The sequence below is a fragment of the Chiloscyllium punctatum genome, chromosome 1, assembly GCF_047496795.1.
Source record: "Chiloscyllium punctatum isolate Juve2018m chromosome 1, sChiPun1.3, whole genome shotgun sequence".
NCBI classification, from domain to species: domain Eukaryota; kingdom Metazoa; phylum Chordata; class Chondrichthyes; order Orectolobiformes; family Hemiscylliidae; genus Chiloscyllium; species Chiloscyllium punctatum.
In genome coordinates, this window is record NC_092739.1 from 44,008,833 (window position 1) to 44,022,128 (window position 13,296).

The following is a 13,296-nucleotide window of genomic DNA, read 5'->3' on the forward strand; positions in this document are numbered from 1 at the left end:
TATGAATAGGAAGAGTTTCGAGGGATATGAGACAGAAAAAACTGTAGATGCTGGAATCCAAGGTAGACAGGCAGGAGGCTGGAAGAGCACAGCAAGCTAAGCAGCATCAGGAGGTGGAGAGGTTGACGTTTCGGGTCCTAAAGAAGGGTTACAACCAAAACATTGACTTCTCCACCTCCTGACGCTGCCTGGCTTACTGTGTTCTTCCAGCCTTCTGCATGTCTCCCTTAGAGGGATATGGAGCAACTGCTGACAAATGGGACTAGATTAGTTTAGTATATCTGATTTGCATGGATGAGTTGATCTGAAGGATCTGTTTCCATGCTGTACATCTCTATGACTCTATGATTCCAAAGGTCACCATGATTATGAGAAAGAGGAGCGGCTTCCGCTGAGGTCTGATAAACCCATTGGCTCTGTGTTTGCTTTGGTTTACTGGAACCCGAGTCAAACAGATATAGATCAGTACACACAATTGTTGAATTCCCAACAAAGAACACATTAATACTGGGTGTAACATAGAAACACCCGAAGCTTGGAACAAAACTGTCTTACATTGAGCATTGGGTAAAGTACATTGTTGCAATCAGTACTTATGGTGTGTAAATATTGTAACTGCAATAAATTTCAGTTTGTCTAACTCACTGATGTCGGAGTAAGAACTGGATGAAAATATTAAGCACTCTATAATGCTGACTACGCACTAGTCTGACTCTGATCCTTGAATTTTTTTAAATGTAAAAGTCGAGAAGGCAAATATAAAATTAAACCTTTACAACTTTTTCATTCTTCCAAGTGTCAAGCTCAGCTCCATGGTAGCACTTTCACCTTTGAGCTGGAATTGATTGGAGGACCCATTATAGAGACTTGAGTGCATAAGCTAGGTCAATATTTAGTATGACGAATAAAATTCTATCCATTTGGGAGATGCCGTCTTTCAGAACTGAAATTAAACAGAGGCTCTGTCAGCCATCTCAGGTAGGCCTAATAGACCCCAGATTTATAATTCAAAGAGTGGAAATATTTTTAGTGTCCTCATCTTTATTTATCCCTCCATTAACTTCTAAACAAATGATAAGGTCATTTATTTAATTGCTGTGAGATCTTCCTGTTTGCAAATTAATGTCTCCAGGGTTCCTGCCTCTATCACCCTTTCAAAAAGTGAGTTCCAGATGCCCACAACCGTCTGGGTGAAAGGATTTTCCTCAGATGCCCTCTAGAGCTTCTATTCCTTACCTTAAAGCTGTGCCCCACTACTAAGAAAAGTTTCTCCCTATCTACTCTGTCTATGCCCCTCAGAACTTTGTATGCCTTTGTAAAATGCCTAATTAACAGATAAGGCATTGTTTCCCCAGCTTGTGTTGACCTTCCCTGGAACAGTACATCGGCTGAGGGCAGAAATGTGAGCATGAGAGCAAGCTCGAGAATGAAAATGGCAGGCCACAGAGGATTAGGGCCTTGCTTAGGGAGAGGACTATGGTGTTCTGCAAACAGTCATCCACTGAGTTTTGTGAAGATGTAACAAAATGGATTAATGAAGGCAGAGTGCTGAACATGATCTATATGGATTTCAGTAAGGTCTTCAACAAGGTTCCTCATAGTAGACTGGGTTAGCAAGGTTAGATCATATGGAATACAGGGAGAATTAGCTATTGGATACAGAACTGTCTCAAAGGTAGGAGACAAAGGGTGGTGGTGGAGGGTCGCTTTTCAGACTGGAGGCCTGTGACCAGCGGTGCGCCATAAGGATTGGTGCTGGGTCTACTGCTTTTTAGAATTTATATAAATGATTTGGTTGTGAACGTAGGAAATATAGTTAGTAAGCTTGCAGGTGACTCCAAAATTGGTGGTGCAGTGGACAGCCAAGAAGGTTACCTTAGAGTAACAGGATCTTGATCAGATGGGCCAATGGACTGAGGAGTGGCAGGAGGAGTTAGTTTAGATAAATGTGAGGTGCTGCATTTTGGAAAAGCAAATCAGAGCAGGACTTAAACACTTAATGGCAAGGTCTTAGGGAGTGTTGCTGAACAAAGAGACCTTGGAGTGCAGGTTGGTAGTTCCTTGAAAGTAGAGTCACAGGTGGACAGGATAGTGAAGAAGGCATTTGGCATGCTTGCTTTTATTGGTCAGTGAATTGACTATAGGAGTTGGGTGGTCATGTTGCCGCTGTACAGGACATTGGACATTTTGGAAAATTATATGGAATTCTGATCACCCTGCCATAGTGTTGTGAAATTTTCAAAAGTTCAGAAAAGATTTACAAGGATGTTACTAGGATTGGAGGATTTGAAGTATAGGGAGAGGCTGAATATTTCACCCATGCTGTTTCAGTACAGACATAACGCAGCCATCTTAAAAATATGGAAATTGTCCACATATGGCCTATCCATTAGAAGTACAACTAATTCAATCCAACTAATAACTATTTGATGAACTAAGTCTTAATGGTCTGACGAGTGGTGGAAGGCATCAACGACAGTGCTATCATATCAATCAGCACTTGCCCAGCAATAACCTGCTGACCGATGTCCAGTTTTGTTCCTCAGAGTGACTTGGCTCCCTGACTCAGTATAACCTCAAACATGGGTATAAGAGCTGAATCCATGAAGTGAGGTGAGTATTATTGCCCTTGACACTATGCAACATTTGACCAAGGGTAACCCTAAGGAGCTCAAGCAACTGTAAATTCACTGGGCATACAGAAAATTCTCTCCACTAATTGGATTATACCTTATTCCAAAGAAATGTTTTTATGTTTGTTGGAGATTAATCATCTGAGACCTGGGATATTATTGCAGACATTCTCCAGTAAAGTGTCTTAGGCCTAATAATCTCTTTTTAAATTCATTCATACAGCATACAGCATTTATCTCTCATCTTCAGCACCTTCATCGACGATCATCCCTTTACCATAACGCAAGAAATCGGGATATTTGCTGATTGCAGTGTCCAATTCCAATAATAATTTATCAAATAATGAAGCAGTTCATGGCCACGTGTAGCAGGACCTTCAGCTGATAACTAAGTGACAACTGGTGCTCATGCCTCTGAAGTGCCAGACTATTACCATTTCCGAAAACAAAATTTAACTATGTCTCCTTTACAGAGATTTCAACTCTCAATGACATTCAATGGCAATACCATCCTCCATTGTCAATTTGCTAGGGTTCACCATTGACCAGAAATGTAACTGAAAGAGTCACATAAATACTAAAATATAGCCAAAAATACAGATCACCCATTCACAAAGTCAAGTGTTACTACATTTAACTAGATGAGTGCAGCTCCAAAAACACTCAAAAAAAGATTAACTCTATCCAGAGCAGGTCAGCCCATGTGATTGATACCCTCCACTACTCGCTTTAACATTTATTCCATCTATGACCAGCACACAATAGCAGCTGTCTGTACCATCTGCAACTTGCACTACAACTGTCAGGTCTGTGAAGTGGAAGGCAGCAGTTGCAGTGAAAAAAATCAAGTCCCTTTCCCGTCAAGTCACACACCACCTTGATCTGGAAATATATTGCTATTCCTTCTACATCAATGGGTCCATTATTTCATCTTTTGTATCAGTCACCTTTGGTCTGGGTGTGATTACTAATCCACACCTTTCATAAAGGAACCCTCCTAGATCAGCATCGTGGGCGTATGAGGGCTGCAGCTATTCAACAAGGTCTCAGAAATACCCACAACTCAGTAATAAACCACTGTAAAAGATAATTACACAAAAATATCTCTTTGGAATTAACAATAGAAGGGATTCAAGGAAATTGCAACACAGTAAAAGGATAAAGCACTAAAAACAAAGTAGTTTTTAAGTTGTAAGACGAGTATCGAGACAGGCTTCAATAAACCTGTGTCTGAGGTTGGTAGTGAAGCCATGGCATAAAAACATACAGAGACTGTGAAGTTCCAGCGAACCAAATGCTTTCATGTTGTGCTCCCACATAAGGGATTGTGCCTATCAACATCGTACTTTTGGCCCTATCATAATTCGGAGGAGCAGTCTTTTGTCTGTTCTGTCGTGTAAATCCCACATTAAAAGGAGAATTGTTCTGCGGGCACTTGGATGTTATCAGGACAGCTCAGAGGAAAAACTGGACTCAAAACATGAACTCTGCTTTCTCTGCACAGATGCTGCCAGACCTGCTGAGTTTCTCCAAAAGTTTCTGTTTTGTTTGAGGATCGCCTGCTTCTGAAGTTCTTTGTTTTATTAAAGCTTCATAGTGAAGTTGAATGAGAGATAAATATTGTGCACACTATCAGATGTCTTTGACAAAAATAGACGTTGCTGCAAAATCTCAGCAGGTCTGGCAGCATCTGAGGAGAGAAATCAAAGTTCCAGTGACCTTTCTTCAGAACTGATGATAGCTAGGAAACTGCCTGCTGTGATCTCCAGTATTTGTTGTTTCAGTAGCTGAGGAAAATAGGGTTTTTAATGTAGAAGATAGGTGGATATAGAGCCCAAAGGTAGAAAAAAACAGTTGGACAAAAGAACGAGTAAAGATTAGCCTCGAGAGATAAGCTGCTATTGGGGCCTATCGGTAGCTGACAATGGGCTGTGTGTGGTAGCAGCCGATGTGATGACAAGGCCTAGACTGTGGGTGGGGGGGGGGGAGATCAGGAAAAGCATTGAGAAAGGTGCTGAAGCCCGAAAATTGTTGAAAATTAAATCCAGAAGGCTGCAGGGTTTCCAAGCCGAAAATGAAACGTTCTTCCAGCTTGCTCTGAATTTTGCTGGAGCACAGAAGCAAGCCTAAAGCAGACATACTGGCCAGGGAACAAGATGGTGTGTTGAAGCAGCAGGCAGCTGGAAGCTCAGGGTCTTTTCTGCAGACAGAACATAGGTGGTCAGTGAAGCAGTCACCCCGTCTATGCTTCATTTCCCCAATGTAGAGGGGACCACATTATGAGCAGCGAATACACTAGACCAGATTGAGGAAAGTGCAGATAAAGTGCTCCCTCACCTGGAAGGTGAGTTTGGACCCATGGATACTGAGGAGGGAGGAAGAAAACGGACAGGTTTTACACCTTCTGTGATTGCAGGGGAGGGCAGCATGGGGTTTGGAGTGAAGGAGGAATGGACAAGGGTGTCCCAGAGGAATGGTCCTTGTGTGAAAAAACTGGCCTTTTTCCAGCAGAGAACCCTGAGACCGTCCTGATGGGGGATGGATGGGTAAAGGGATTGCACATCCATGGTAAAGAGGAGGTAGCTGGAGCCCACAAACTGGAAATTCTGAAATTGATATAAAGCATTAGAGGAATTGTGGATGTAAGTGGGAAGGGACTGGACAAGGGGAGAAAGATATCGAGTCAGAGTAGTAAGAGATGAGATCTGTGGGGCAGTAGTAGACAGAAATGATAGGTCTGCCTGGGCAATTTTGTTTGTGAATCTTTTGAAGACTTTTGTGCTCAACTGTAGCATCAGAGATGTAGGATCTCCAAGAGTAACTTGACTGACCTATCCTCTTGATTTGTGGTAAAATTGTGGAAGCTTTTTCTCCATTATAGGTGTGTAAACCACTTCCCTCAGTTCACCTGTATACATTTGCAGTTTACGGGCAGGAAAAGAGGGAGGAGCAAGAATCTCTGTAGGAGTGAGAGAAAGAAGCTGGGCTAAGGAGGAAAGTTGGGCCTAATTTTCCTCATTCTTCACTGCCATAGTTCCAGTAGAATCTCAGCAAGAAATCTAGACCCACTTGTTGTTGCATTGTATCATGTTAGAAGACATACATCACTTTAAAAGCATCTAAATACATGTGAAAAACTCGGCTGCGTCGTCCTGATCACTGCTCACCGAGCAATCATTAACAAAGCAACTTGGCACTGGGCCATCGTTTTGTTTACTAAGTCTATATAAAGCTGCAGGTAGAAAGTAAAGTTGATTTTTCAACATTGTGGAGGGGATAGCAACTCCAGGAGCCAATTCTTTACTGAAAGTGGTGAGTAATGTTTAGATACATGCAAATAAAAATTAAACTAGATCCAGATTTTTGAAGCAAGGTGCAACTGACATTATGTGGAATGTATTGAATATTTGCTTATGTAATAAATGTGCCTCACATATCAAAAGGAATGGTTTGAAATGGGATGAATTTAAATCTGCTTCAACTTTTCTGTATTTCAATTTTTCTGATTTCTGCTTCAACTTTTCTGGATTTCAATTTTTCTGATGTCTTAAAAATGTGTACAGACAGCCTTGAGATTTATGAGCTATGGCAATCCAAAAGGTTAGTAGATGAGTGAAGGATTAACTTGATCTTGGAGATTCAAAGAGAGTTTCATAACTTGATCTGTTCTAAACAACGTGCCCTCTTTACAATCAGACCTCAAACCTTAACAGTGTGTTATGTTGGCATTTGTGTAAATGATTTGGGTGTGAATACAGGAGGTATGGTTCATATGGTTGCAGGTGACACCAATATTGGAGGTGTAGTGGACAGCCAAGAAGGTTACCTCACAGTAAAATGGGATCTTGATCAGGTGGGCTGATGGCCCAGGAGTGGCAGATGGAATTTAGAGAAGTGTGAGGTGTTGCATTTTAGTAGGGCAAATTAGGGCAGGACTGATACACTTAATGGGAAGGTCTTGGACAGTGTCGCCAAACAAAGTGACATTGGGGGTGCACATTCCTTGAAAGTGGATTTGTGGGTGAAGAAGGCATTTGGCATGGTTGTTTTATTCAGCAGCGCACTTTTGGAACATTGTGTACAATTCTGGTCTCCCTGCTGTAGGAAAGATGCTGTGAAACTTGGAAGGATGCAAAAAACAAATTATGAGGATATTGCCAGGGTTGGAAGGTTTGAGCTATAGAGAGAGGTTGAGGGGTGACCTTCTAGATGTTTATAAAATCATGAGGGACATGAATAGGGTGAATAGCCAAGGTCTTTTTCCCAGGGTAGGGGAATCCAAAACTAGAGGGCACATGTTTAAAGTGAGAGGGGAAAGATTTTAAAAGGGGCAACTTTTTAATGCAGAGGATGGTGCATATATGGAATGAGATGTCTGAGGAGGGGGTGAAAGCTGGTACAATACAACATTTAAGCAGCATCTGGATGGACACATAAATAGGAGGGGTTTAGAAGGATATGGACTAAATGCTGGCAAATGGGACTAGTTTAGTTTAGAATATCTGGTCAGCATGGAAGACTTGGACCAAAGGATCTGTTTCCTGTACAACGTTATGATCCTATAACTCTTTTATATCATTCACCTTTGGTCCAGATGTATTTACTAATCCACACCTTTCCAAATACATGTAAATCCTGTCCCTCAGAATCCCATCCAACAACTTACCCACCACTGATGTTAGGCTCAATGGTCTATAGTTCCCTGGCTTTTCCTTAACACCTTTCTTAAATAGTGGCACCACATTAGCCAACCTCCAGTCTTCTAGCACCTCACCTGTGGCTATTGATGATACAAATATCTCAGCAAGGGGCCCAGGCCTTTTTACCCTAGCTTCCGAAAAAGGTCTGGGGTACACCTGATTAGATCCCAGGGATTTATCCACCTCCAAGCATTTTAAGATGTCCAGCATCTCTCCCTTGGTATTATGGAGGCTTTTCAAGATATCGCTATTTATTCCTCCATGTTCTCTAGTTTCCATATCCTTCTCCACAGTAAATACTGATGCGAAATACCTGTTTTGTATCTTATTCATCTCCTGTGGCACAACATATATACAATCGTATTGATCTTTAAGGGGCATGTTCTCTCCCTTGTTACTCTTTTGTCCTGAATGTATTTCTAGAATCCTTTTGGATTCTCCTTAGCCCAATTTGCCAAACCTATCTCATGTCCCCCTTTTGCCCTCCTGATTTCTCCCCTGTACTTACTGTACTTGAGTACATGACAATAAAGCTTTAATCAAATAAATACTGTCTCTGGACTCTCATTATCTCACTTTTAAAGGCTCCCCACTTTTCAACTATCCCTTTACCTTGGAATAGCCTCTCCCAACCAACTTTTGAAAGTTCTTGCCCAATACCAGCAACATGGCCTTACTCCAATTTAGAACTTTAACTTTTCCATAACTATTTTAAAACAAATACAATTATGATCACTGGCCCTAAAGTGATCCCCCACTGACACCTCAGTCACTTGCCCTGCCTTATTTCCCAAGAGAAGGTCAGATTTTGCTCCTTATCTAGTCGGTACATCCAATGCCCAGAGGAAATATAGGAACAGGCCATTTAGTGAGTCGATCCTGTTCTGTTCTGGAAATTAGATCATAGTCTGTAACCCAATTTCATCTACCCTACTTTCCTTCTTATGTCTTAATAACTTCTATTAACAGAAAATTGTTATCAAAAGTAAATTTAGTCATTTATTTAACATCAGTTGCAAAGTTCAGAGTTACACTTTTGTGTGTGAGAGCTTTTTCATAATTTCAGTACTTTTTGGGACAATTTCTTACCACTGTTCTAGAGATAACCAGGGGACAGACTATTCTAGGTCTGGTAATGTACAATAAAACAGGATTAATAGGGTTAAAAATTGAGGTTAGGAGTAGAATGGTAAAGTTGGTGTGGCAAATTTTTAAGGATATATTTAATAATTATCAGCAAGAATTCATCCCAATGACAAAGAAAGGCTCTTCACAAAGGGTGGATCCTTCGTGGTTAAATAAGGAAGGCAAGGTTAGTATTAAATTGAAAGAAACACAGTACAAATCTGCAAAGATCAATGATAGGTCAGAGGATTGGACAGACTTTAAGAGCCAGCAAAGACAATAAAGAAGCAGAAAGCAAATATGAAATAAAGCTAACTGACAATATAAAAATAGATAGTAAAAGTTCCTACACGCTTTTGAGCAAGATAAAAGTACCTAAAATTATTATTGGTCCTCTTGAGAGTAAATCTGGGGAATTGATCATGGAAAACAAAGCTCTGACAGAAGCGTTTGTGTCCAAGTTAAAAACCTTCCCAGAAATAATTGAAAATCAAGATGGGATTGAGAGGAACAGACAGAAAGCATTCACCATCACCTGGGAAAAGATACTCGGAATCTATGAGATCTAAAGTCTGATATGTTGTCAGGAGCAAAGGGACTGTAATCAAGGGTGTTAAAAGAAGTGTGGCATAGATAGTTGATGCATTGGTTATAGTCTTCCAAAATTCCTCAGAATTTGGTAGGAACCCAGTGGATTGAAAAATAACAAATATAACACCTTTATTAAAGAAAGGTGGAAACCAGAAAGGTGGTTACCATAAGCCTAACTTCTGTCGTAAGGAGGGTATATATCAGCATCAACATCATGGACCCAGCCTTCTCTTTGCCTTTTACTCATCAGGGATTCCCAAAACCAAGAAATCCTGGCCTCAGTCTGTTAAAAGTATAGATTCCCTTTAAAGTAAGTGCAGCAGATGCCAAAGTCTCATCAACCAACTCACCTCCAGAGAGCAAATTGGCCATTCACCCTCTGACTTGTCATGTTTCATTGACTGTTAGTTTTAATTTTGACGGGGAATGGAACCTGATTTTCTTGAATTTCATTTCTTTTTGTTGCTGAAGGTAATTGTTCTGAAAGGGTTGATGTTAGACATTACTTTGGCATCCATCCAATCAGATACTGTTACACTGTGTTGTGTAGGGAATCGGGGAGTCCAGCTCCAGATCCCGAAAGGGTCAGTCATAATATCTATTGCTATCATGCAAGAAACTTCACCTCATTGTTAAGACGAGTGCCTCCTCTTATCAAGGCTCACTGAGAGTTTACACCCTTCTACTTATTAAATAGGCTTTAGGTTCACAAAGAAGTATTGATAGCAGCAGTGTCTCCCAACCACAATTTGTCAGTGATGGCACAGCAATGAATGACATAGTTAGATTTAATTCTTGCAATGGCATGAATTTCCTGAATCAAGCCTGTAAAATGCTCCAGCCTCTCCAGCCAAAGGTCCTCTTGGTTCACAATGCCATAGCCTTTTCCCTCCACCACCAAAGTCGGAAAGTATTTTCCAGGTAATTGCTACAGTTGAGCTTGCGGCTTCACTTGTTAAGTTTGTGACGATTAGCTATTTATTGCCTGGAACTGGAAATCACATCTTCTAGCTGTCTCTAACACATTGACCTAACAACTGCAGAGTCCCTCAAGTCCAAAGTTCTTTTTTAAGAAGAGTCATAATGATAAACTTGAAATAATTAATGCGTGGGCTGGCAGGTGGCATTTGGTTTTGAAGAATACAAGAAGTCTACAGCTGTGATCAGAATTCATTGTCGTCGCCCATGTCTCAATAAAAAATACTCTTTGTTCTCTCAAGATATTATTCGTTGTGAAACGAAAATCAATAATTCAAAATGGCACAGTTTGGAGGGACTCCAATGGTTATAATGACCCAGCCTGCTGCCGCATCGAAAAGGGAATGGAACTCTGGACTGTTGAGCTGTTGTGATGATGTGGGAATATGTAAGAAAATCTTTATTCGTCTACAGTATAAGGTTTTGGAATCTGTGCTATAGTTATATTGATATGATCTTTCTGCTCTTTAGTTAATTTTGTTTGCAATTATAACTGGACACAATAGCTTTAAAGGTCTTATGGCGCATCTGAGGTTATAAAACCCACAATACAAATGCATTGTTAAATTTTTTTTTCCTTTTGCTTCTATTCATGTGACAATGGCTGCTTTGCACATGGAATCACAAAATTGTTACAACACAAAACAAGGTCATTTAGCCAATCATTTCTGAATGATCAATTTGCCCCCTTCTCCCTGTAATTCTACACGTTCTCCTTCTCAGGTAACAGTCTGATTTCCTTGGGCTAACTTCAGTTAAACTGGTCTCCACCACATTCTCAGGCAGTGCATTCCAGATCTTTACCACTCACTGCGTGGAAAATATGTGGCCTCGTGTCACTTCTGCCTCTTTTACTACTTAATTTAAATGTATTCTTTGTCGTTTCAAGAGTGGAAACAATATATAATTCTCTGCTCTGTTTCAGACCTCTCATAGAGTCCCTACAGTGTAGAAGCAGACCTCTCCAAAGAGTATCCCACCCAGACCCATCCCCTACCCTATCCCTCTATTTCCCCTGGCTAACCCAACTAGCCTGCGCATCCCTAGACACTATGGGCAGTTTAGTATGGCCAATCCACCTAGCCTGCATATCTTTGGACAGTGGGAGGAAACCAGAGCACCTGGAGGAAACCCACACAGACACAGGGAGAATTTACAAACTCTACACAGACAGTCGCCCAAGGGTGGAATCGAACCCGAGTCCCTGGCACTGTGAGTCAGCAGTGCTAATCTTTCAGATTAGACATTAAGCCAAGGCCTCCCATAAATGATTCCAGGTACAATTTAAATAGCAAGAGACTTACCCAAATGTCCTGGCTAATATTTAACCCTCAACAACATAAAAACAGTCATCGGATCATTGACTTGTTGCTGTTTGTGAAACCTTGCTGTTTTCCATGTTACAAGTCATTACAATACAAAAGCATTAATTGTTCTGGAACCCCTCCAGAGTTGCCAATATCCAATTGTAGGTGAGCTACAGTTTCCTCCAATCAAATACTGGGAAGACTGAACCAATTCTTTCTGCTCTAATCACAAATCCCATTCCCTAGCCACCTTGTACTGAATTTTTGTCACCATATTCTTGCCATTAACTTTTTTTTAGATATTTTCTATCTGTTCAGGGATGTTATGACAGAGGGAAGAGATTTCCTAAAATGAAAGTGTTTTGTTTTAAGTCACCAATAGTTTAGTCTGTGAGCACAAACTTAAAATTCAGGGTGGAGGGACGTCCTGTCAACAGAACTCAGCCTTGCAGCAGGATCCACACCATCACCTTAACCTCAGGCCCACTTTTGTTTTAATATGCCAACCAGCAATGTTCACACTCTGTGAATGAATAAAATAAAAACACCAGGGCGGCCCATTGCTAACTCCATAACATCGTTTGTCTCTGTTTATTCCAAGCTAGAGTCTATGCTTAAACCCTTAGCCTTGCTTTCGTTACCTTCCAACTTGACAAATCTATTGCTCTCCTGGTCAGACTTCCTCCCTCCATTAACTGGAGCTAATTTTAAACTCTACTCAGGGCTCTTAGTCTAACCTGCACCAAGCCTTACTTAATCATTAATGCTATGTTTACTGATTTACTGAATTCTGGTCCTAATGTTCAAATATTTTTATGATCTCTGTCCTCATATTCAAATTCAGTCTTACAATCCTCAAAGAACACTGCAGTGCATTCATTCTGGGCTCCATTTGTGGGCATCCTGCACTTCATTATCTGCAGGACTGATTATGTCCCTATGAAAATCTTTGTGATGCTTTTCCCATTAAGGTTGTAAAATAAATGCAGTTGTTTGAAAATATTTAACATTACCAAGGTAAAAGAAATCCTACTTGTTGTTTGAAAGAAACATGCTCATAGTTGTTAAGGAAAGATGCAAATTGTTCAAGACAGGAATTTTACCGAAGTAGGCAAATAGAATTGCTACTGTTGCTTAAACTGTGCATCTCATTCTGGTAAGACTGTTCTTAGATGAAAAGCAAACCACTGATAACGTTGGAAATTGGAAATAGGGTTGGGAAGTCCTAGAAATGAACAATGAAGGCTAGACATCTAGCAAGGTTCATGGTCTAAGATTGAATAAAGTTTGTTAAGTATTGTGGACATTTAATAAGCATCAACAGAAAATGTACCACTGTTGAGTAAGAACTTCCTCAAATTTGTGCTTTGAAGCATGATCTTTATGCATTAACTTCTCTGTTTGCTCGTGAAAATTTGTGATGTATTTCTATTTTATATATCTTCCCATTATTTCTAGGTTGCTGTGGTATATTCTGTCTACCTTGTTTAGGCTGTCAAATTGCAGGGAGTATGGATGAATGTTGTCTCTGCGGTACCTCCATGGCGATGAGAACTCTCGTCAGAACAACATATAACATTTCGGTAAGTAAGTCAGATTTTATAGAACATATGAAAGGGTAAAATATTAAAAATGCCTGCAATATTTTTAAAACAAAAAGTCTATTATGGATTCTACATTTCCCATTTGATCTCCTGAGGGAAAGTTCTGAACTAATGTTAGAATTATAGAGTCATAGTATAGAGTCATAAAGCTGTACAGCACGGAAACAGACCTATCGGTCCAACTCGTCCATGCCGACCAGATATCCTAAATAACTCTAGTCCCATTTACCAGCACTTGGCACGTGTCCCTCCAAAATCTTTCTATTCATATACCCATCCAGATGCCATTTAAATGCTGTAATTGTACCAGCCTCCATCGCTTCCTCTGGTCCTCTGACAGCTCATTCCATACATGCAC

The 13,296-nt window shown here is 40.5% G+C and overlaps 1 protein-coding gene across 1 annotated transcript in view; it reads left to right on the plus strand.

Annotated features, from left to right (window-relative positions):
- LOC140457951 (4-hydroxybenzoate polyprenyltransferase, mitochondrial-like) overlaps nt 1-12,918 on the plus strand; it is a 50,323-nt gene extending 37,405 nt beyond the window's left edge. The window contains exons 8-9 of the mRNA XM_072551855.1: nt 10,270-10,415; nt 12,793-12,918. Of these exons, the coding sequence (XP_072407956.1) occupies nt 10,270-10,401 (132 nt within the window). The 3' untranslated portion in view covers nt 10,402-10,415; nt 12,793-12,918. The remainder of the gene's footprint in view (nt 1-10,269; nt 10,416-12,792) is intronic.
- The last annotated feature ends 378 nt before the right edge of the window (nt 12,919-13,296 follow it).